This window comes from Sordaria macrospora, chromosome 4 (genome assembly GCF_033870435.1).
Source record: "Sordaria macrospora chromosome 4, complete sequence".
Classification (NCBI taxonomy): Eukaryota; Fungi; Ascomycota; class Sordariomycetes; order Sordariales; family Sordariaceae; genus Sordaria; species Sordaria macrospora.
This window is the reverse complement of record NC_089374.1, coordinates 3,971,553-3,993,927: the sequence shown is the minus strand read 5'-3', so window position 1 is coordinate 3,993,927 and position 22,375 is coordinate 3,971,553. Positions and strand designations below refer to the sequence as shown.

The window sequence follows — 22,375 nt, the reverse complement described above, 5'->3', positions numbered from 1 at the left end:
GTCATCAGCCTCTCTTTCCAGTTGCCCCCAAACATTTCTCGAGAGGGCAAATTGATCCTAATTACGGGGGCGCAGAATTACGAAGCATAAATTACTCCGCTCATTAATGGGACACTTCGAACCTCAAGCAAGCGGCTCTTGACAATTCTGCGTTGGCGAAAAAGCTAGGACCTATTGATTCCAATAAGCTAGGACCCGTCGACTCCTGGTTGACCTGCCTCGGATGCGGACAATCTTTCGTCACACAAAAAGATCTCTTCGACCACCTCGCCAACTACCCCAATCACAATCGAGATTCCACGCCCGAAGGGCACACGATTGGTGGCAATTGGTTTGATCCCTTTGTCGGGGTACCGTCTGACAGCCAAGGGATCTTCAAAAGGACTTGCATGTATTGTCATACCAGATTTGACAACCGCAATCAGCTATTTGAGCACCTTGAGAAGTCCGGACACGCTCTGGACCTGACGAACCCACGCAATGATGATGGAACGGAGTACAGGCGGCCGGAGGAGAGCAGGATGCGGGATAAAGGCTTCAAATGGAGGAAACTGGAGGAAGAGAGACAAGAGCATCTACTTCGCTTGCAAAAGCAGCATGAGCAGTGGCAGGCGCCACAACTCGGTGCCTTTGAACTAGCGAGGGAGCTTCAACGTTTGCAAAAAGAGAAGGAAGAGGAGGAGGAGAAGAAGCGTCAAAGATCTGAAGAGGAGATGCGCCAAAAGAAGGAGGAGGCACTTAAAGCATTGCAAAAACACCAGCAAGAGGTAGAGTTGGAAAAGGAGCAAGAGGAATTCATGCTCAAACAACAGGAGAAACAGAAACGGCAGCGGGAGTTGGACGAGGGGGAGGAGGCAAAACAACGTCAGGCCAAGCAACCCAAGAGAGACACTGGCCTTGTTTGCAGGACATGCGCCCGCGGTTTCGATACCCGTAGCCAGCTGCATAGACACTTGGGTAAGACCAGACACAGGTATCCGGCGGATTTAGTTCCGAGATACGTAGAGTCGGAATGACTGGACAGGCGAGGCTCATGTGTTGGAATACACCAAGAAGAGCACAGAAGGCGATTTTACAGCAACAACAACAGCAGCAAAAGGGAGAAACGGGCAGGAGAAAGGTTGAAAGACGGGATAGAAATAAAACAAGAACAAGCCCACGCCGGGTAATTTACCCGAAGTCCTAAGGAGCTGTTGCATACATGACAGGCGGACATGCTTCGCTCGTGAGTGAAACGATACGAGGTGACTGTTTACCTCAAGTGGATGGAAAACCGGATACCGTACCTCTTTAACGCCTCCCCCCTTACCACCTCACCTTTTGCCAAGAGAACTCAATGTTTCTCCACATCTTTTGCTATCCAACCTGGCAGCCACGATTCAGATCGATACCTACCTCTTGTTCAGCATGAGACAGGACCACTTACGGGTGCTTGATCTTGTTATATCATGAGGTGCCTGCTGCCACGAGGGTTTTCTAGCCCTTGGTCATATGTCTCTATTCAGCAATGTATGTGTAGAGCTAGGTAAGTGTCTGTAGGGCTGGATGGGTGTAACACCCACTCGTCCGTCCACATGCCCGCCCGGTTGACGCACCTTGGGACGCAGGAACGCAGTAACGCAGGAACACAAGAAAGAACCCCTACTTACTTTCACGACTCGGAGCTAGCTAGCATTGTACTCAGGTCCCCAGACGTGCTGCTGTGCTAAGCTAGCGGAGGCGTAACGGTCGATAGGTATTTCGATACGATGTCCCTGGCAGACTGCATAGGTAGAGGTAGAAATCCGGGGTAAGCTCCCTCGCGCCACTACCTAGCAGTCCTAGCACCTACGGAGCTCCCAGCTGGCTGCCTCCTCGTCTCTATGCCAACCAGTCATTGAAGGCGAGCTTTAGTCTAGGCCAGAGTAACGATCTGGGTAGTATATGTAGTAACAAGGGAGTTAGCTCTGGGGGTGCGTTTACTAACTTCCATCCCCTTCCTTAGCTTTTCTCTCCTGGACATCTCGTGTAACTCACTCAGCCTTGGACTTTGGATCTTGGACCTTGGAGGTACGTTGTAACTCGTGCGGTCTCAGCCAATCCTGGTGTAGGTAGGCCGGAGACAAGTCCAAAAGGGGTAAACAGCTACCTGTGCTCCTTCTAACTAACTGAGCTACCTTCTCCCACTCCCAGCGAGTGAACGCTACCGACCCAGCAGCCTGGTACCACTAATTCAGGTCCAGGTCCCGCAGGTTCCTGTCCCGTCCGTAAGGTGATGCACAGGGACATACAGTACCTATGTATGTGGTGTACATAGGGTAGTGGAAACAATACCTAGCCAACCGGGAAGAGCGGAACCAGCGGATGCGGTGCCGTGGCTGAGAAGGAAGGAAGGGACACAAGGACCCTTGACGAACGCCCTATCAAAACGGCGCAGCGGCGTCTCCTTCTAGAAGGAACACCGAAGGGACGGCCATGGGGATGACCAGGGCCCAGGGGAATGGATGTAAGCTGTAAGCTGGGGTAGAAATTTGGGGTTCGGATGGGGTTGAGGCTGGGACTAGGAATGGGACTGGCACTTGATTGCGCGCTCGCGCGCCATAGGGCGTCAGTATGTGTCTATACGGCGTTTATACGGCGTTAGGAAAATGAAAGAAGGGAGAGATTGGGGGCTAGGGTTAAGGCTGGCTGGCACGGGTTTGGCGCGGATGGCACAGTTTCTTGGTTCTTGTGTATCGTGGGTTTGTGGCACTTGAGTAGTGGTAGGTCTTTAGATGCGGAGAAGATGGGAGGTGTCACTGTTCTGCCGTGTTGTTTTCAGGTGGTGATGTCCTCTGCCTCCTGACAACAGCCGATAGACGATTTCCTACCCTTTGTGATGATGGAGTATGGTTGCGGGGGACGTTAAGGATGTCCGCGTCCGCGCTTATCATCTCCGGTTCTCCTTGACTTGAGATTCGTCATTCTGAGAAGGCATGGCCCAGAGGAAACTTATCGGCTAGGCAGATTGAGGGAATTCTCATAGTAGTTCGACCAGATGGATTTAAACACGAATTATCCAGATCACGAGATGGATAATGTCCCGTAGTCGCCCGTGAACTCACGGAATATCTTGGGATTTCACGATCCGTGCCTGTCCGGCCCCGGAACGGAACACGGGATGTCTAGGGCATTCGAACACCAATGAAGTCTGCAAAGCGCGAGCGATTTTAGGGGTCTTGAAGTCCCGGGTGTGTCTCCTATCCCGACAGACTGGTTAGAGAAACACCCATCTCGAGGATGAGGAAGCGAGAATCAGGTATGTTTGGTGGTTGGTATTGCACGCGGCAAGTTTCTAGGGTTGTCTGTCAAGTAAAGTAATCACCATTTCCATATTCGGCGTTCGGGGTTACAGGCCGAATCGGAGACAGCATGAAAAAGGACGCCGAGTCATTCCGAGTCCGGTTTTCCCGCTTCTTCCTGGCTGGCTCAGCTTTCGATTCGTTTCGGACACAAGGCAGCAGCAATATTTGTCAGTAGTACCTACTGTAGGTACATACGTGTGCTGAGTTGCTGAGTTGCTGACTGGACGTGGGGAGGGGATTGGCTGACATGCGAGGAGCTTCCATTCGTGCTCGGCTGTAACCCACCACCTACCATGTTCGTCACCACCCTTGTCTCCGTCCCCCAACCTATGTATGTACTCATCTTAAGTCCGTGTCCCCATGGAAGAGCTAGAGGTACATACCGGTGATACGGGGCATTGAGGTTCTCAACGATGTTTGACTCCTCGGTTTCGTCGTGTGCGTGACGACAGAAAGATAGAGGAATGAAAGGATTATAGTGATTTTTTTTCAGTGGACAGTTCAGCCCCTCGCCCGATCTGCGTATAGGACCCAACACATAGTGATATCGTCATGTATCACTTGTCAAGTCTTCTTGTCATGTTGATATTGAACATGATGACACTTGTGGCATCCCACACTCCGCAAACCCCGTGCCTCCCACAATCCCACTCCCACATCCGTTCGGTACTTGCGAAGAAACACGTCAACGCCTTTTTCAAATTTACTGGCAGTTGCGGTGGCAGTTGCACAGCCCCGAGAGTTTTGTCAGCGGCAACATTGAAGTTTGGTTGGACAGCATGGCAGCATCTCTCCTCCGACTGACCAGACCAACGGAACCTTTCAGCGATTGCGCGGGATGCGATTTGGCGATTTATCGGGCTGGTAGCGACTGCGACTTTGATACGACGACCAGCGGATGACGCATCGGCAAAGCCCTTTTTTGGGTTTTGAGGGGTCCATGTACCTTGCTTGATCCAAGGGCGTGTCGTTACGCCAGGCTCACTCACAGGTTAACGTTGCGTGCAGTTGACCACCTCAAGAGGACTTGGATAAACTTCAGGCTCTTGGCTTCCATCCTAGGCTTCTTTCTCTTGGTTGTTGTACAACGAACATCGGACCCGTAGCGACACTATCGTCAAGCTTACGGGTACAGCCCAGCCTTCAAAGCGGTCAACCTACCCATTGAAGGCATCGTGTTCTGTACTAAGATATTGACTTGTTGTTGCCCTGCTAAGCCACAGTTGCCCGTATCGCCCGGCTTTGAGCGAGTCTTGGCTGATAAGGCTGTTACAGTCTGAGGCCGGCAGGACCGTTGTTACCTAAGGATCAGTTCCGTTGATGGGAAAAGGACGTTGAAGCGAGATGATCTCCATTGGCGACTTCCTCCGCATTTGAGAGTGGGTGAGGGACGGGTGGATTGAAGAGATTCATTCCGATCCTTTCGTCTCGACTTTATCGCTCTTTCCTTCCTCAGCCCTATGAGTGGGGTCAAAGTAAATCGGCCAATGACAGAGCTCGTAGTGATCTCTCAGGCTCCGATTTGGCCCGCGCTTGCAAAAAAGCTCCGCCAAATGTTCGTCAGTGCACTGGCCACCTGCTGTGCAGAAAGAGGAGCACTTTTGGTTTTGTGGGAGCTGAGGCACAAAGCGGGGAGTTGTGCAAGGCTTCGCGCCGGCGTTACGACAGGCCCAGTGCCCGCAACCCACCCACTCCCGTCGCTTCCACAGGCGCACTTGTCACGGGTTGAAAGCCGAGGCGATCCTTTTTTCGCTCCCCCACACACAACGGAATTCGGTTTCGAGGGAAAGAGAAGTGTGGAAACGAAAAAAAAACAGATGAACGGCGGGTTTCTTTCCATGCGACTCATCGCGGTGCCCTGTTGATCACGGCAACCATCCACTCCTTCCACTGTTGCGTTCACCACTCAAACCCACGAGTCCCGCTTCAGTGAGTGACAGTCACGACTCATCCCGTCACTCCCCTCACCCCCCATGGTCAGCAAGTCAGCGTGGGTTTCGGCGTTACGATCGCGGCCCCGAACTCTAATTTCCAGGCTTGCCAGGCTTCCAGGGCAGCAGGCTTCAAGCTTTTTTTTCTTCCTACCGCCGCCGATGCTCGTCGCCCACACAATTGAACGGAACCGGCGATGCAGATGTACATACTATGTGTACAAGCCCTGTGATCGATAGATTGTGTGTGTTTCGCATGATGGCATCCTCTTGTCTTTGTGACAGTGCACCACCAACCTCATGGAAGGATTCAAGCCTTTTTTTTTCCCTTTTTGTTAGCTTCAGGTCGTGCAGCTTCCCCGGCCTCCCGGTGCTTGCTTCTGTCTAATTGAACTTCACCGCCTGCGATGGGATACCTGCGGATAGGCGCAACGGCAACTGACATGACAACCAAGGCTTGTCCTGGCTACACCTCAGTAACAACAGTAATAACAAATTTGCTGCCAACTGAGATTTGCTGAACGGTGGCAGTGCCTAGAGTACGGACGGGAGCCGGGCATCGATCGTTACTAGGTTGAAAGAGAAAATGCGAAGCGTGTATACGAAGCTTTGAGCCAAAATATCACCTTGGGGTTCGTTGTTGGACACTTGTTGCTGGAGAATATACGCCTACTTACTATTTTCTTACATCCAAGGCGCCAAGTTGGACTTGGTCCTAGGGGTTTGATTGGGGTCTTCGGTCAGCAGACCAACAACGCAGCATGCTTGTTCTCTTTGCTGGCCGAGGTGTGTGATATCCTTCGTTGTCTGCCACGCCGGGACGGGAGTATAAACGAGGCTCGTTGCAGTGCCTCAACTTGCGACGGTTTATAAGGGCCCTTATTGTTGTTTCGTGACGTGGAGCTGTTGGTTCCTAGTGTGTCGGGTGCTTGCGACAACTTGATATGAACTTTTTTGCTTGTTGGTGTTTTAAAAGTGTTGGTGTTGTTGACTTTTGTTGGCTGCTTGCCTGGTCGGTGGCCCGGGGCCCGCCTCGAGCCCGCCCCGAGCCTACGCCTAACCTCAACATCGTCATCTTCCTTGCTTGAGGTGTGCCCGTAGTCAGGCACCGTGATGCTGCTCCGGGTCTCGCCTTGAACATCATCATTCTAAACTTTTTTTTTCTCGGTAGCCGCACAAACTAGTGTCGCAGATTTCCGTAAAAACGGGCGGAGGTAAAGGGAACCCCACAGCCTAGAATCCGAAAGTGGGAATTGGGTACCTGCAAGAAATTTTTTTCTTCAAGGTTTTTAGCATGCGGATGGAGTTGTTGAGATACCCTTGTCGATGTTGAATTAGGAAGTCGAGCAACGCACCAGCCGTGAAAGTTTGGGACTGTGTTGTTGATAAGATAACGCAGTGAGAACCCCGGCGTCGCGAAAGAAGCCGAGTTGCAAAAAAGTTACATGCGTCATGGGAATAGCTCGCAGCTTGAATCCCGTCAATGGGGAACTTTCAGCTTCAGCGGGATATAATAGCATGCGTGAATATCCAAGCCGTCAGGTATTGTTTTGCTTAAAAATCAGGATAATGCGTCAATCGGTTTGAGGATTGTGAAATTGCAGAGCGGCTTTGATGATGCCTGCGAAATGAGAACCAAGAGAGACGTCGCTGAGAAATCCCCGGAAGGCATCCGTGATAGGAAGTGTACCAAGCCAATGTACCTCTCTGATCGGGACGGTGATTACAAACCGCCTTAACTCCGTCGGTTGCATTCACCACCATCGTGACAAAGGGACGCGGGGTTTTTAGATTTGATTCTTGAAACGGAAACAAGGCCCAACCACAAGCTTGATACCAGCTCGTTTCAACAAATGTACGTGATGAAGCTTGCAATGTCGGGGGCGCGCACATGATTGACAGGAGCAGGAGCCAGACCGGTAGCGTGCCCGAGCGGTGGAGTGTGTACAAGTTTGCAGCAAAAAGTTGCGGCCAAACAAAAGACAAGGAGGAGACGGATCAAAGACCGAGGCGGCCGAGCCCCCGTCCGAACTCCAAGCAAAAATCCCTTCCAGAGTTCGGATCGTGAAATGTGCGCTTCACCGCCGCCGACGGACAAGTCTCAGGTGTCTAGGCTGGCTGTTGGAAAGGGCGGCGCCAGGGCGTGTTTAAAAGGCCGACCACCTCAAAGTGCAACGCAAAAGGGGGGTGTACATAAGCAGGTACCGGGGTACGTACCTTTTCCCAGGTACGTACACTTTTCTCCAAAAGTCGGATTGACGGCTTCTCAGTTTTTGTCAGCTGCTGCTGCGGATGGACGCATCACCCTTGTGCTGATGACCTTGCGGTGTCTGGAGTGTCTCGAACCTGAGAACCGAAAGCACCCCAAAGAAGGGTCAGACTGAAGGTTTACAAAAAGGAAGCTCATCCCCATGAGGCATCGTCAGGCTTCGCTTTTGGCTCCTCTCTTTTGCTATCACCAATATCTTTTTGTGACTCCGACTCGGATACATTATTACATACGCCATTCTAGTGTGAAACTTTTGATCACCAAGTGACCTTCGAAAGCCGGCACAAAGCCACGCAAGATTCCACTTTCGCAATCACGGATTCCACTTTCAGGCTCCGTCCTCACAGTACCCGTCTTTTCACGATCCACTCATACGCTGGACGAGACTCGTCGCGACTGCTGTCGTCTTGTGGGAAGTGCATGGTTCTTGCAGACCCTGATAGCAGTACCCGACGCCAGCGACAGCGAACAACAACGGACTTGCTGTATCAAGACACACCCCCCACCCCCGGTCCTGGTCCGCCTGCCTGAACGCCCACGCCCACCCGCACGCCTTTTGCACGCCCTTACACGCCCTTACACGCCCTTACCTGGCGGGCCCGCAATCGGCTTGATCCCTGTCTTGAGTCACTCGAACCAAGAACCGAGAACGCGAAAACGCACCAAGCCAAATATTATTAGAGAAAAAGCTCCCCCCGATTCCTGCCCTCCAAGGAAAGAAAAAAGAACCATGTCTTCCACCACAACACTCACCGCAACCAAAACACCACCACCATCGAGGCCACAACTATTAGGCACTCTCTCTACTACCAGTGCATCGACATATCCTACCACAACTATTTCCACTTCATTCATCAAGCCCAAGAAGATGTCCATCACACAAACATACTACCTTGCCCACAAGGCAAGGGCAAAGCTTTCTTCGGAAGCTGCCCGCCCCGATCACAACCTCCGCCTCTTGGTCGGACACGCCAACCTCCTCGACTCGTTGATGGTCGAGCTCGCCGATGCCGAGAGGGAACAAGAATCCTGGTTCAACCAATCCGTCCGCGGTGCCTCTAGCAACCGCAGCGAAGAGCGTCACATCCAATGGGCCGACACAGTGGTCGAGGAGCCCGAGCACGACTGGCAAGCCGAGGACGCCGAATACAGCGACTCGGATTCCGATTCGGACAGCGACCTGAGCGAGGACGACGAGGAGGACCGTGACGAGGACGAGGACATCGAGATGGCCGATGCTGTCCCCCTCAGGAGGATACCCTCGCACAGCAGTGGCAGCCTTCACCGGTACTCCATGCAAGCGCCGCTGCACCAATACTACAACTACAGCGACGACGAGGACATGGAGGAGGACGACGAGGAAGAAGACTACACCCATCTCGCCCTGCAGAGGAGCCCTTCGCACTCTACATCGCCACCAGAGCTCGACCTCGACTCGGACTCTTCAGAAGACGAGCACATGCCACCCTCGCCGCCCACCACCATCCTATCCACATTCACATCGACGTCGTCCGAGAAGCAGACAGAGCAAACAGACGACGAGGAAGATCAACAAGAACAAGACAAGGACGCCTTTTACGCCCACAACCAAGGCTACTACCTACCAAGTCGTGGTCCCACACTGGTGTCGACGATAGGAGTGTACTAAACACTTCACCACCACCACCACACACATTTCACACTTTCTTGTTGTTCTACATGATTATTCCTCATTATCTTGCATAGCACTCTTCTGCATTGGGCAACGGCGTTTTTAACAAATTTTTTTTTTTTTTTTTTACGATGATACCACATTTTCATTTGGCATGCATCGGGGCAATTGGGATCGGGAAGATTGAATTGGAATTGGAATTGGATTGGGATTATCGGGTTTCATCATCATCATCATCAAGCGACAGCGTTTTTTCACATCATCATCATTATCATCAGAACTTGTTTCTCACACTCGACATCACTACTCAATAATGGATCTTGTGTTTTTCATCATCATGGTGGCGGAATTCGGGAATATGGAGTCGGAGGGGCAAACGCAACGAAGCAATTGAAAAAAGTTATAGGGCAAATTGGCAATTGGAAGCTTTGGGCATTTGTTCACTTATGGAGAACTTTGTATTGCTATCACGCGCAATTGTTGTACGACCGGTACCCGCTCCCATCATCACGGCCAGTGGTGTTTTGGTTGAGTGGGGAATTTTAAGGGTCTTTCTTGGGGATTATGGGGAAGCATGATCTCATAGCTTGGGTACCTTACATACTTCGCAGCTCTACCTACTGCAAATCCGACTGTGTTTCGTCGGAACGAATAACAGCGAACTTCTTTTCTTCGGAACTTTGATTGTGTCTTCCATGTCATGATGATGATGATCAGTGATTAAATGATACCCATATGGATGATTCACATGCGACTTGCGACTTGCGGCGGGGATGGGATGGGAATTGCACGGGATTGATTGATTGATTGATTTTCGGGGGATCCGATGGGGACAAGAGTCACTCAGCTACAAGCCGATCGGTGTAACCGTTTGGGAATCGGAGTTGTTGCGGCGGTGGCTTGTACCATAATGGCCGAAACCAAATCATCTTTCATCATTATTTTTCGCCAGTCGCTTAACATACCTAACTCAACGAACAAAGAGGACATTGATTTCCAATCCTGGCGACAATCATCTTTCTTTTCAATGGTGTCAGTCCCCTTTCAGAGCCCTCAAGCTCCCTAGCTCCCCAAAAGTTCGGATTCTTCCCATTCGTTACCGTTACCGTTACCGTCACCGTCACCGATCCTTCTACTGTATAAGGTAGGGTCCAAAGTAGTTCCTGCTTATCGATGACTTACCTTAGAAGTATCTTGTGCGGCGACAACGGTTTAACGGTTAACCCACAATACTATGGAGGGGAAAGAAGGGAAGCGGAAGCGGAGGTAGATTGGCAAGATTGGATGGAGAGGGCCCCTAAGAACTGAATGGATCATGTATGATGTTCATTGACATCACTACTTTCCACTTTGCTGTAACTTCCTGTAACTTAAAGTGAAAGATATGCGAATGGCGGGCGATAGCGAAACATTACTGTACCAACCTGACAGACCGATAAAAGAACGCCGATAATGCAATGGAGACTTTCTACACTGAGACTTTCCACTTTGTGGCTTCTGACCGAGACTTCTGACACTTTTGAATATCGTATAGAGATACGTTTTCTCTTGGCCTTTTTCTCGGCCCTTTTCCTGGGCTGTCAGAGTTTGTCAGAGTTTTGTCTGGGCAGTTGTCATATGGCCCCATCTAAAATTCCAAAATTCCAAAATACCTGTCTTTCGCTTCCGTTCGACACGCTTCGCCTCTTTCTCCAGTCCCCACAAAGAGCTTGGCTTCGGGATGCGTGCCTGTGACAGCCTGTGACAGGCCGGGCTTATCAAGGTTATCACGGTTATCGCGGAGACGGAGAGGGAGATGGGAGATGAAGATGATCAAATGCACCTGTGACATTCCAGTTCCAGTTCGGTTCAGGCTCCGCTGTCGCTGTCCGCCGGTGTTGGCTCCGACTTCCGACGAGTTTCACGATGCACTGCACCACCCGAGCATCCACCGCCGGTGATAACGAAACACAACCTCTTACACACCTCTACTGTAAAGTGCGGAGAAGTTTGCCGCTGCCCAGTCTCGTCAGTCTGCCCAGTCTCACCAGTGAACCAAGAAGGCAGATCAATTGCGTAGTTAGTGGCACAGTTGTACTTGGCTTTTTTTTTGTGATTATCTTTCCGTGTTCCGTGGCCGGTCGTCGGTCGTCGGTTGTCATCTTGTTGTCGAGCTGTATGTAACAGAAGCACGCACCGAGGCCTAACTGCTACTGCTACTGCTACTACATACGGGACGGAGCTTAGCTGTAGCTGTAGCCTGTAGCTGTAGCCTGTAGCTGTAGCCTGTAGCTGTAGCCTGTAGCTGTAGCCTGTAGCTGTAGCCTGTAGCTGTGGCCTGTAGCTGTAGCCTGTAGCTGTCAAGCTGTCATCTCAACATTCCTGTATGTATGTATGTATTGCAAAGTGGTTTGCTTTGCTTTGCTGTGCTGTGCAACGGTGCACATGAGACAGCTATGTACGTAAGTTCCGAATAATCGGCCATTTTTTGTCATCCATATACAGAATGTTGAGATTGAAGTACCATAGTAAGCAGGTGACAGGTTGCGATTGCAATTGCAATTGCGATAAGAAGGATGCCTGAACGGTCTTTGTAATCGCAACCGGAGAACCCTTATGCTAAGTGCCTGCCTTCTAAGGTAGGCAGCAAGCGGTATGAGCCTCAGGTGTGTGTGACTTACACGTGTACCGCCCTGAGTTGTGTTCGCTTCAGTTGTGTCTGAATCAAGATGATTCAGATTCCCAAAGTCGGCCGGTTGCAAAAAGTCTGATAGGTTCGGTGTCGGTTCCGTCCCGAGTAGGCACCGAAGGAATGGTAACTATCGTGAGTTTTTCTCTTTCTCGGTTCGCGGGAGAGTCGGTATGATTCATAGCGGATGGACTGCGGGCGCCGGGCGGGACGACGGGACTGCCTGGTTTTGGGAGAGGGGTGTGTGTAAGAAAGAGAGAGAGATTGAGAGGGGGTGTGAAGGTTGATAAGATAATGCTAGGCTACCGGCTAGACCAAAGGTGGAAAACAAAGAGATGGAAATCCGGGGGAGACAAGGGGGGAGGGGTACGGTCGCGGATCTTGGCGCCATGCTCGCTTGATTTGCGGTAAGCAACAAGGCAGGAGAGATTTTTCTGGGCGCCATGCGATTTAGTAAAGTGCTAGAAAATTTCCCGGCCTTTGTTCATTTTCTACTGGACTTCCTTTGAGATGGCTCATGCGATTGAGATGGTCTCGGTTATCAGACCTGGGGAGAACTGTTGCCCTTTTTTGGTTTGAGGTGTCACTTATCCAGGGCGCAGCAATTGGAGCTTCCGTTGAAAGCCACAGGCACCTTGATGGTTCGGGGGTTTGATAATTCGCGACTTCCTCCATTCGGAAAGCTTCGAGATGTCACACCAAGCCGGGAAGCTCTTGCGTGATGGAGACTCCAGTCGCAAAAAGAGATCTGGACAAGAGGTTGGAGAAGATCGCACTAGAGTATCTGCACCAAGCAAGGAAGGTGAGGAGCAAGGCAAGGTCAGGTACGCGTAACCTCAACGTTTCGGTCCGGCAAGCAGTACCTAGCGTACAACGTACAGCGAATGCGAATGTGCATGTGAGCGCTGAAGTTTTTTTTAACGATGGATAACGTGATGCTTTCTCTTCCCCGCAAGGAGTTCTAACTCTACCAGGGCATTCCAAGATAATCATGATTAATCTCAAACTCACAACAGGTTGAAGAGCCATCTACGCTAAGTTCAGGTACGAGCTTGCATTGGTCACGCGGGTAAAGAAGACTCATTGCATAGCGGAGCCGGCTGGCCTAACCCGCACCGCGATTCCAAGCCGTTCAGAGAAAACAATCTGTTTCTTTGTTGACGCTAGCTATCTGATCACAGGGTGGTTCTTTCATCCCCGGGCGCTACCGGAAGTTCCAGAATCCAGACTCTGTCACTTCCAGGCTTCTCATTGACAAAGACACCATGGCCGATCGTCAGTCCCGCACTTACAAGCGCGGGGTAGGTCGTAGCAGCGGAGGCCGTAAGCGTGTTCCGGCGCGGTATGTCTCACGGGGAGAAAGGCCGACTGATCTCGAGAGCAATGAAACGCAGTTATCGAAACACGGTGAAGAAGCGATGCCCGGTCGACCGTCGGCAGCCAAGCCGGCTCATACGGCGGCCGCGGCTCCTCGGCGGCGCCGGTCATTGGACAGGGAACTACTTCCGAACGGCCCCTCCCCTCACGGCCCCTCCCCTCACGGCCCCTCTTCCTCCGTCAATGCGACTTATGCACCCCATTTGCTAGGGATGCGACCTCTACGGGTTACGCGTAACAATTTCACACCGAGCGAAGCGACGCAGAAACATGAAAGTATCGCGACCTACACCTTTCTCGGAACGGAAGCTTGGGAGGAGTGTCTTTAGCCGAAAAGGCCCAGCCTTTTGGTTACAAAGACTGGTGGCTGGCGTGGCTGCCAGTTGCGGTTCGGTTGGCCGCCGCACGTTCGGAGATTGCGGCAGTAGAGATTGATATGTATTGAACAATCAACAAACAGCGGAGAGTGGAAGTTTTGCGGTTTACGATTCGATGCGGTGCGGTATCGGTCAAACCGTCAAGCTGAACAAGCTGGTTACCGTATCCAGCTCAACGGGTGAGGTACTCACCGGTCGGGATTGGCGCAGGGCAAGACAATCTGGAATGCGAAAGCAAGGTGATTTGAGCTGAACGACAACCTCAACACAATGGGACGAAAAAAGAACGAGCATGTCAACCAAACGGGAACAAAGAAATTAAAACAAGGCAAGAGAAGGAGAATGCAAACGCCGATATAGGAGAACCAGCCGTCGTACGTTCCATCCACAAAGGAAAGAAAAAGGCAGAATAAAGAAGGATAACAATAGCATTGGCAAGTCCAGTCGTACGAAGGACCACCAGACTGCCGGCGTCAAGTCAAAGGCCAGGACGAAACAAACAATGGGCTCACAACAAGCGACCTGTCAACCACTGTGCTGGTGGTGGTGAGCGACGTGAGGCTTCAGCGCAAAGCAAGCCCTTGGCTTTTGCTTCGCTGGCACCCTTGAAGGGACCTGATCTGATCTTAAAGACTTCCAAGGGACCAAGGCTCTTAACCGAAGAAAGAAAACACCGCTTTGATTGGATATAGATCATCGTGACGAGATTATCAATGACTGCCTATGGAAATGTCAGGGCAGCGATTCAGCAGTGAGCAAACTCGCTTGTGTATCAAGAACCGAGTTAGACAACTGCACTCCGCCTTTCTGTAGGCAGATAGGCGCGTCGCGATGCCCAACATCCCACCCGATCCGTCTAGAGCTTTAAAGATTCGCGGGACTTGCATCTCAGACGGCGCGATTCAGATCCCATACCTTACCGACTTTTCGGCTTCCCGTCTTAGTCGAAACAACGGTCGAATCACGCCAGCCGGAAAGGTACCGGTTAGTATCCGGTAAACCACCAATGAAGTCCAGACAACTCATACAATGCTCTCCTAACTCACTAGAGCGACACACATGAACTGTAGGAGTTTGAGCTTGGTGGATTCTCTTTGGTTATCAAAACGAGCAATCGAGACTCGAGAGGCGAGCTGGTTTGTTAGTGAAGCAGCTGATAGGTGCTGTAAATCGTGGGGTTGGCGGTGCTGTGATGCGCTGTAGGACATGTTTAACTTTAACAGTAAAGAGGCTGGGATTCCCCAGCTTTTGCGGTTCGTCGGTGACCAGACATGTAACGACGAACGTAACGGCAAGGAAGCGAAAACGCGAACGACGAACCTGCCCTGTTGATCCCGTCAGTGCGGTGGGTCAATCAGGAACAGCCGAGCGAGACGACGTTTCGAAACTATCATTGAATCAGACCTTGCAAGATCTCAGGATCTCAGGACCTCAGGTACGAACACATCTTTTTTGGTCTTTCTCGCCTCCCCCGTATTCCATCTCCTCTCCCGAGTCAGATCTCGAGATCACAGCCCTCCAGATCCGTACCGTGCATAACGCGAAACTACCAAATATAGCAGATCCAGAGATCCAGACCAGCGTTAATCGTGGTTTTAGTTCCAGGGGGGGGCAGAGAGGAGAAAAGAGGCTGTGCGGTTCCGGTCTCAATCTGCTCCACGGCCAAGACCTCACGATAAGATAAACTCCGCGAATCGCAGCCAAACCGCCAACTGAACCCTTCAATGCCCTAACTCGCCTAACTACTCCACAGGAAAACAAAGCGAGAATGAGGATCATCCTTCTAGACCATTATCCAAAGAAGGTGTCAACTTATCAATTCTGCCCTGCGAAGAGAAAGAGGATCCCCGTTGTTAGGGACACTGCACTGCACTGCTACTCCTGGTGTGCGGTGTAGGTACCTAGCTGGTCGGTGTCCTTTTAACAGCGACGCTAGATCGCTAGGGCTTCTCCAAACCAGAGACAAAACTGAATTGCACCAAGGAAGCAAGCGTCGAGATTTTCCGTTAACGGTCAGCGGGAACTAAGGTAGAGAAACTAGTACGGGGATTATTAAGGTAATACGGGGTGTTGAGAAGGATGCACAACAACACTCACTAAACACAGGGGAAAAAGAGAGCCGCGTGACCAATGTCGTTAGAACATCGGCGGTCAAAGTGACACTCCATGTCACTGTCGGGACTGGACTGTTTGGTTACCGTGGAGACGGGGTCGAGGGGTGAATGTTGACATTTGGTAAAAGTCCACTTTGTGGATTCAGATCGCCCTTTGGCCTTTGCCTCTTGTGGACTGTGGGTTGTGGATATCCATTGTTGACAGTTGACATTTCTCCAGTTTCCCTCCACAATAGAAATGGTGATGTTCCCAAACCCACTCGCTGGTGACAATGGTACCTTGAGGCTCTCCGCTCCGCATTTCGTCTGTTCGGAGTTTACTTATGCAGGACCACGACCGGGGACTCGAGTAAACATGGGGGCAAACATGGGAGAAACCCTCAAGGGTGCACTTACGAGGATTACAGAAATCCCCTTTTTGGATGGAGAGTGAACAAAAAAGGGGTCTGGTTTCGGTTGGTTTTCTGTTTTGGTAAATCGATTATGCTTAAACCTCTTTTTCTCCGGATCGGAGGCAAAGTAGGCCTCGTTTCCTTCTCGAAGCTGAAACCGACATCGTTGAACAAGCCCCAGACGTTGAGTCCGGTCACATCATCACCTGACCGGAGCCAAACCAGGCTTTGAATGCTAGCCAGGGCATACGGTCCCGACTCACTGTTATGGGACAACTCGGCAGCGGTCGGTGTCGGTGTCGGTGTCGGTGTATTGACCTTGTCCGACCGCCGGCCATGGAAGCACATGACACGGGGTCAAATACCTTACCGTTCCCGTTACCGCTTACTCAGTAACTAGTATAGAACTAGCATTACATTAAGCTATCAGCACTCCCACCCCTATTTCGGAGTGGGAGATCCTTTCAAGGGTTGCAACATGCCGGCGCTCCGGGGGTAAGTAAGCCGTTGTTGGTAGATCATCAACTCTTCCCGGCCGGTCTGACCAGGCCAGGCCAGGGCTCGGGGGGTGTATATGTAAGTCACGAGAGGACGACGCGGGGGTTACACTAACCCTCATCTACTTTTGATATATCTTACCTTACCTTACCGCCGCGTTCCAGGCGCGAGTAGTGCACCCAGGAGGCCAGGGGAGATTCATGATAGCTCGCGATAGTTCATAAGATGGCGTGCGATGGTGTGCCGTAGCGGTAGCGGTAGCGGTAACCGTGGATGGTGTTTAGTAGATGAACTCCGAGATCTTTCCGCCAGTTTAGTACGGAACCGCTGAGCCGGTTGCAGCTCGTGCTATACCCGCTTACCACATCCCAAAACGCTTACCACATCCCAAAACGGATTTAAAGGTTGATGGAGTCAAGGAACATGGAATCGGGGATCTGGACTTTAGGCTCAAGCCCGCGGTATTCGGTATCCTGCCTTGAAACTTGGCGTTAAACATGAGACCTCGGCCCATGAGACAGACTCGAGACGGGGGTGGCTTTGAGCCGAAAGGCTTTGTTTTGTGGCTTTTGGCTTTTGAGTTGGCTTGACGGGGCTGTCAAGGTTCGAGACATATGATCCGGCTTGGGATGGCTGAGGTCGTGAGGTCGAAAATCCGGGGTTGAGACAAGGAGCTGGATTTGCGGTCAGGATTCGGCTTGGGTAGTCATCTGTTACGGATTGTCCAGATGTCATCTCCGGATAATCCAAGGTCTCGAGCATGTGAACGACAACGCTGCCTCCTACCAAGATATCTCGATCTCGAATTCGAACATGATCATCTCGCTACTTTCGCAACTCATCGAAAATCTTGGAAGAGTTGGTATTTGAAAGCGTTGCGTGGCCCGATCATGCGCACCAGTGCTCGGCACTCGCAAAAGTGTGATAAGAACGCCTCCGTTCCAAGTTCCCGGTTTTTGTTTCGGGATGTCTCGATTGGAGGTGATGATGTCTGGTGCGGTCCCGATCACATGCAGATGCGCCAACACCACACGGATAGCGCACCCGCAAACTGCCAAGTCCTTCTATGCACAGGCAGACCGGCGACTAAACTTTCCAGGGCGAACGACGGTCTCGGATATTTTCCCACACAACACTAATTCGAGAGTGGTAAAGGTCCGAGATGTTATCTTGTTCGGCTCGACTGTAACCCAACCCTTCCGAATGGTCCTCCGTGAATGGAGGTTTCAAGATAACTGTGTTTGAGTGAAGCGGCGTTGCTTACTCTGTCGTGCATCGATAGATTACTAGAAAGCCTCCGCTTAGTGATTTAGTTTTGACTTTCAAGGACTATAATGTCAGAAAACTGGCTGTTACCCCTCACTACGGAATGTGTGAGCGGAACGAAAATCGGCTTTGATAGGTAACACTGGCTGAGGGTTGATCATATTCAGCCAACATTTGTAAAGAGCTTCCTGCTTTGAAATACACAATGATGGTGACGTCAGTCCCAGATGGTTATCAACGTTGCTTAGTCGAGGAAAGGCGGTCAAGTTGTACATGACGGAGCTGCAGGGAGATTATCTGAGCATCGCTCGGTATGCATCGATATTGGTCGAATGGTCGGCACCTTACTTATCCGTTCACAGCTGTGACTTTGACACCCACCATCTTATTCGGGTTTAAGGTATCGGAGGTGTTGATGAGTCGTACGGAGTCGATGATGTGTGTGTGCCCTTGCATGTTGACAACATGGAGGGGTGTGAACCATTACCGCTCACTCCCACCTTGAATGCCCGCCTTTATGCAGTGCTTCAGTGTTTGCATCGTGATCCATTAGGCACCTGAATGAAAGTTGCCCCAAAGAATTTGTGTTGTGGTTGATACTAGGAGACTAGGTGCTCCGATATTCGGCCAGGTCTTGCCCCGCGGAACCATGAAGCTTTGGGAAAACGAAGATCCAAGGAAAGAATCGGGACTGTGATTCGGGTCACACGGGAGTTTTCGCGTCGAGGCTGGCAACCTTTATAATTGTGCTGGGTGACCGAGAAGTTGAAATCCGATATCGTGAAAACCGGCTTTTGTGGTAGCTGAAAGCTGTCAAATGACGTTTGGCCTTGAGGGGTGCCGTGCAAATGCCGCGCCATGTGCTTCAGTCATGATATCGTGATGTTTTCAGCCTTATGGACGGAACCCGTCAATGGTATTTTGAAGTTGTTTTCGGATGAAGTAGGGTCTGCATGGCAACCCGCAATCCACATCCGCAGACGGGATCCGCATCGAGGAGGGTGGATTATCGCGAACGTCGCGGTACATAGTGGATGTCGATGATGACATTGAGAAAGTGACAGAGGCCGGAAAGAAAAGGACATCTATTGTGTACCTCGTACACCTCCACTCTTCACGGGAACTTGGGTGATCGGCCGCGCGCCCGTCGAAAAGCCGAGCTGCCGCACTGCGTGGAGCCGGAGTGCACGGGCGGGGTTGGGTGAAAAAATCTCGGAGATGCGGGACCAGCGGGGCTCCGAAGATGCCGGGTTCTAGTGGGGCATGGAAGCTATGGAGCTATGGCCACCCGCGGGCCGTCGGGAAAAGAATGGAGATTGTGCTTTGACTCTATCAGTGTGCACGACGACGTCACTGCTCACCACCTTCATCTCATCCACCGGGTCGTTCCGACCTTGACCTTGACTCCCATCGTTCCCCACGTCCCAACCCCAGTCCCCGACTGCATTGCTTTGATCACCGACTTCCCACAAGGCTGAGGAAGGGCACCACTGCACCACTGCACCACTGCACCAGCCATGCAGCCGGCTACCAGATCGATAGCTGTCGCCGGCCCGGCCTCTGCGGCCTTGCGCCACCGGAGCGCACGCACAGCTACCACGCCATTCGTCTGCCTTGGCTGCCGGTCCGTGCAACGCCGACAACAGCAACATCGCCGACCATTTTCGGGGACCGTCTCTACACAAACGGATCTCCGCTCCGGCCTCACCAAACTCACATCCCGACGCCTGATCTCCGTGTCTGGCCCAGATGCCTCCAAGTTCCTCCAGGGTGTCATCACCAACAACATCGATGCTCCGCACAATGCCAATGGCTTCTACACCGGCTTCCTGACAGCCCAGGGCCGTGTGGTCCACGATGTCATCATCTACCCCGATGAGCTGGGTCCAGAACCAGGCAAGCGGAGCTTCCTGATTGAGGTTGACGCCAACGAGGCCATGACCCTTCACAAGCACATCAAGCGTTACAAGCTGCGCTCCAAGTTCAACCTGAAGCTGCTGGACCCGGAGGAGCGTGCTCTCTATCACGCATGGAACGATGTAGACCAGTCTGGCCCATGGAGTAAGCTGATCGATGAGATTCAAAAAGATGGCAACCCAAGGACCGTCCCGGACCCGCGTGTTCCAGCCTTCGGCTCCCGTGTAATCGTCAACCAGACCTCCTCCTCCTCGTCACTAACAGACAACGACCTGACACCCGAGTCATCCTACCACCTCCGCCGTTTCCTCCTCGGCATCCCTGAAGGCCAGTCCGAGATCATCTCCGGCAGTGCCCTCCCTCTCGAGTCCAACATGGACGTTATGAACGGCATCGACTTCCGCAAGGGCTGCTATGTTGGACAAGAGTTGACCATTCGCACGAAGCACCGTGGTGTTGTCCGCAAGCGCATCCTTCCTTGCATTCTCTATTCCGAGGGTGCCGCCCCCGAGATCCCGGCTGACGGTCCCGGGCAACTGGAAGCGCTGGAGAAGCTGCTGAAGCCCGAAGTCGATGAGGGAGTCAAGGCAGAGATGATTCCTCAAGGGGCAAGCATTGATAAGGTGGACAAGAAGTCTAGGAGTGCTCCCGGCAAGTGGCTGAGGGGTATTGGCAATGTTGGGCTGGCGCTGTGCAGGCTAGAGGTAATGACAGATACTGTCTTGCCCGGGGAGACACCGGGCATGTATAGCCCTGAGCAGGACTTCGTGGTCAGTTTGGGCGGAGGGGAGGGCAGTGAAGTCGAGGCAAAGAAGCTCAAGGTCAAGGCCTTTGTGCCGTTTTGGTTGAAGGATGTGTGGAGGATTGAGGCGGAGAAGGCGGAAGAGGAGAGGAGAATGAGGGAAGAGCTGTTGGGAGAACGGGAATCGGATGTTGAGTAAGCTGAGCACTACCTACGCTTGGATGTCAAGTGCATCTCGGGGTAGCTACTTCCGTGAAATGGGAATATGCCATCACCACTCCTCCCCTTGGTATGCTTCGACGTTGCTCACTCAAGAAATAATAAAGGTCAAGGCAGGAACGGTCCTTCTCGCCTCCTAGGTATACATACATCCTTCCTGCCTCGAGGAACTACTCAAACTTGGCCTCATCCCCTCTCAAGTTTCATTTCTCAGTTTGCCATGTGGAACGTTCATGTCCTAGACACCCATCCACCGGCACTTCGGTATTTAAGCCTCCCTAACATGGCTCGTCCCAACGCCGCTTCCAGTATGAAGTCAAATCATGGAAATCTGGTCCAAGTCGTTCAAAATCTTCTCCGCGAAGTGAATGGCAACTGTGTCATCGTCCACATCCTCAATTTCCTGTCCGACAAAGCCTTCGTTCTCATCATCGAGGCATGTCAGGCACGATAGAACGACGTGCGCATACTTGTCACCCATCCGCGGCGCTAGCCTGGTACGAGCCTGCTCGACAAGGTAATTTTTGAGGCTAAATGCTAGCGCTTGAAAGGTGTTTGTAGGGCGAGTTTCTTTCGTCGTGGCTTTGTCTTTCTCTGCGAGCCATTTCTTGAACCGATAATAAGGCTCTCCAAATTGGGCGCGCGGTCTCCCCAATTCCCCATCTTCCTGGCTGTACTCGACAAACGATTCCCACAATCCTATCTCCAGAAGATACACTCCGAGGCTGTATATGTCGTGTTGCATACAGTACCTTTCCGTTGGGTCGAAACCCTGGCGGAACGGATGTCGATATACATTGCGCGAGCTTCTGCGCGAGCATGCTAACGTCTTTTAGAACATCGCGTGCTCGGGCAACGGGTCCAACCTGGACCGTGTCGATGATATACCATCTCTCCTCCGACTTCATGAAGCCTTTCTTCGCTTCAGACAGCGGAATCTCCGACATTTCCATCTGCACTTCTGCAAGGAATTTGGGCTTAAGCCGGTTAACACTCGGGTATAACACACGACGCATGCCTGCAGCGACGGTCAATGGGTTTTTGGCCACTGATACGACACTACGGGCATTGCTTCTATCCCATTCGCAGATTGTGCTCCGGCAAGAGCAGCATCGACCATAGGGCTCGTTGTCTTCGTGACCATAAACCACAAAGGATCGAAGCGGCGATGCCATGTGTCAAGGTCGCTGATGATCTGATCCAATGCATCCTTTTTCCAGGCCCAGGACACTTTCTTGGCTTTCGATCCAAACCCCCATAGCCGGAACCGTTCAGGATCGTGTCTTCTGGTAAATTCGTCCAATGCTGTGTCGGCCGATGACAGCTTCTGTGAGAGCTGGAGCAGAAGCCCGTCTATGAGCCGACATAGATCTTTGTCCAGGACAGATTCGATACGTTTCAAGAAGTCGAGCTGGAGTCTGCTTGTATGCCATTAACTTTGAATCGTGAGAGAGCGCTCCTGAACCTCGCTGTCGACGTTCGCTAGAGTCTTGCATATCTTAACCACCCTCTCCCCAACCCTGTCACCGCATGCGTCAGCGACCAAATATGGATATTGTGCAATGTCACGATTCTGACTTACTCGCAACAGGTCAAAATAAGTCCAATGGAAACTGGATCCATTCTCTCTT

General features: G+C 51.8%; 3 protein-coding genes across 3 annotated transcripts; all 3 read left to right on the top strand.

The window, feature by feature from the left end:
* Window positions 1-8,252: 8,252 nt before the first annotated feature.
* SMAC4_02186 (uncharacterized protein) lies at window positions 8,253-9,271 on the top strand. Its single transcript, XM_003350425.2, has one exon. It carries the CDS (start codon window positions 8,254-8,256, stop codon window positions 9,169-9,171), a length of 918 nt encoding a protein of 305 aa, XP_003350473.1. The 5' UTR covers window position 8,253; the 3' UTR covers window positions 9,172-9,271.
* A 3,836-nt stretch (window positions 9,272-13,107) lies between these two features.
* SMAC4_02187 (uncharacterized protein) lies at window positions 13,108-13,457 on the top strand (the record flags this gene model as incomplete). Its single annotated transcript, XM_003350426.1, has 2 exons — window positions 13,108-13,184; window positions 13,256-13,457. The coding sequence occupies 2 exons, from the start codon at window positions 13,108-13,110 to the stop codon at window positions 13,455-13,457; spliced, it is 279 nt and encodes a 92-aa protein (XP_003350474.1).
* A 5,920-nt stretch (window positions 13,458-19,377) lies between these two features.
* SMAC4_02188 (uncharacterized protein) lies at window positions 19,378-20,862 on the top strand. The gene has a single exon (XM_003350427.2). The coding sequence runs from the start codon at window positions 19,384-19,386 to the stop codon at window positions 20,722-20,724; it is 1,341 nt and encodes a 446-aa protein (XP_003350475.1). The 5' UTR covers window positions 19,378-19,383; the 3' UTR covers window positions 20,725-20,862.
* The last annotated feature ends 1,513 nt before the right edge of the window (window positions 20,863-22,375 follow it).

What these genes read in the sequence shown, in the direction of transcription:
- SMAC4_02186 (XM_003350425.2), top strand. Translation starts at nt 8,254, where the DNA reads ATGTCTTCCACCACAACACTCACCGCAACCAAAACACCACCACCATCG.
- SMAC4_02188 (XM_003350427.2), top strand. Translation starts at nt 19,384, where the DNA reads ATGCAGCCGGCTACCAGATCGATAGCTGTCGCCGGCCCGGCCTCTGCG.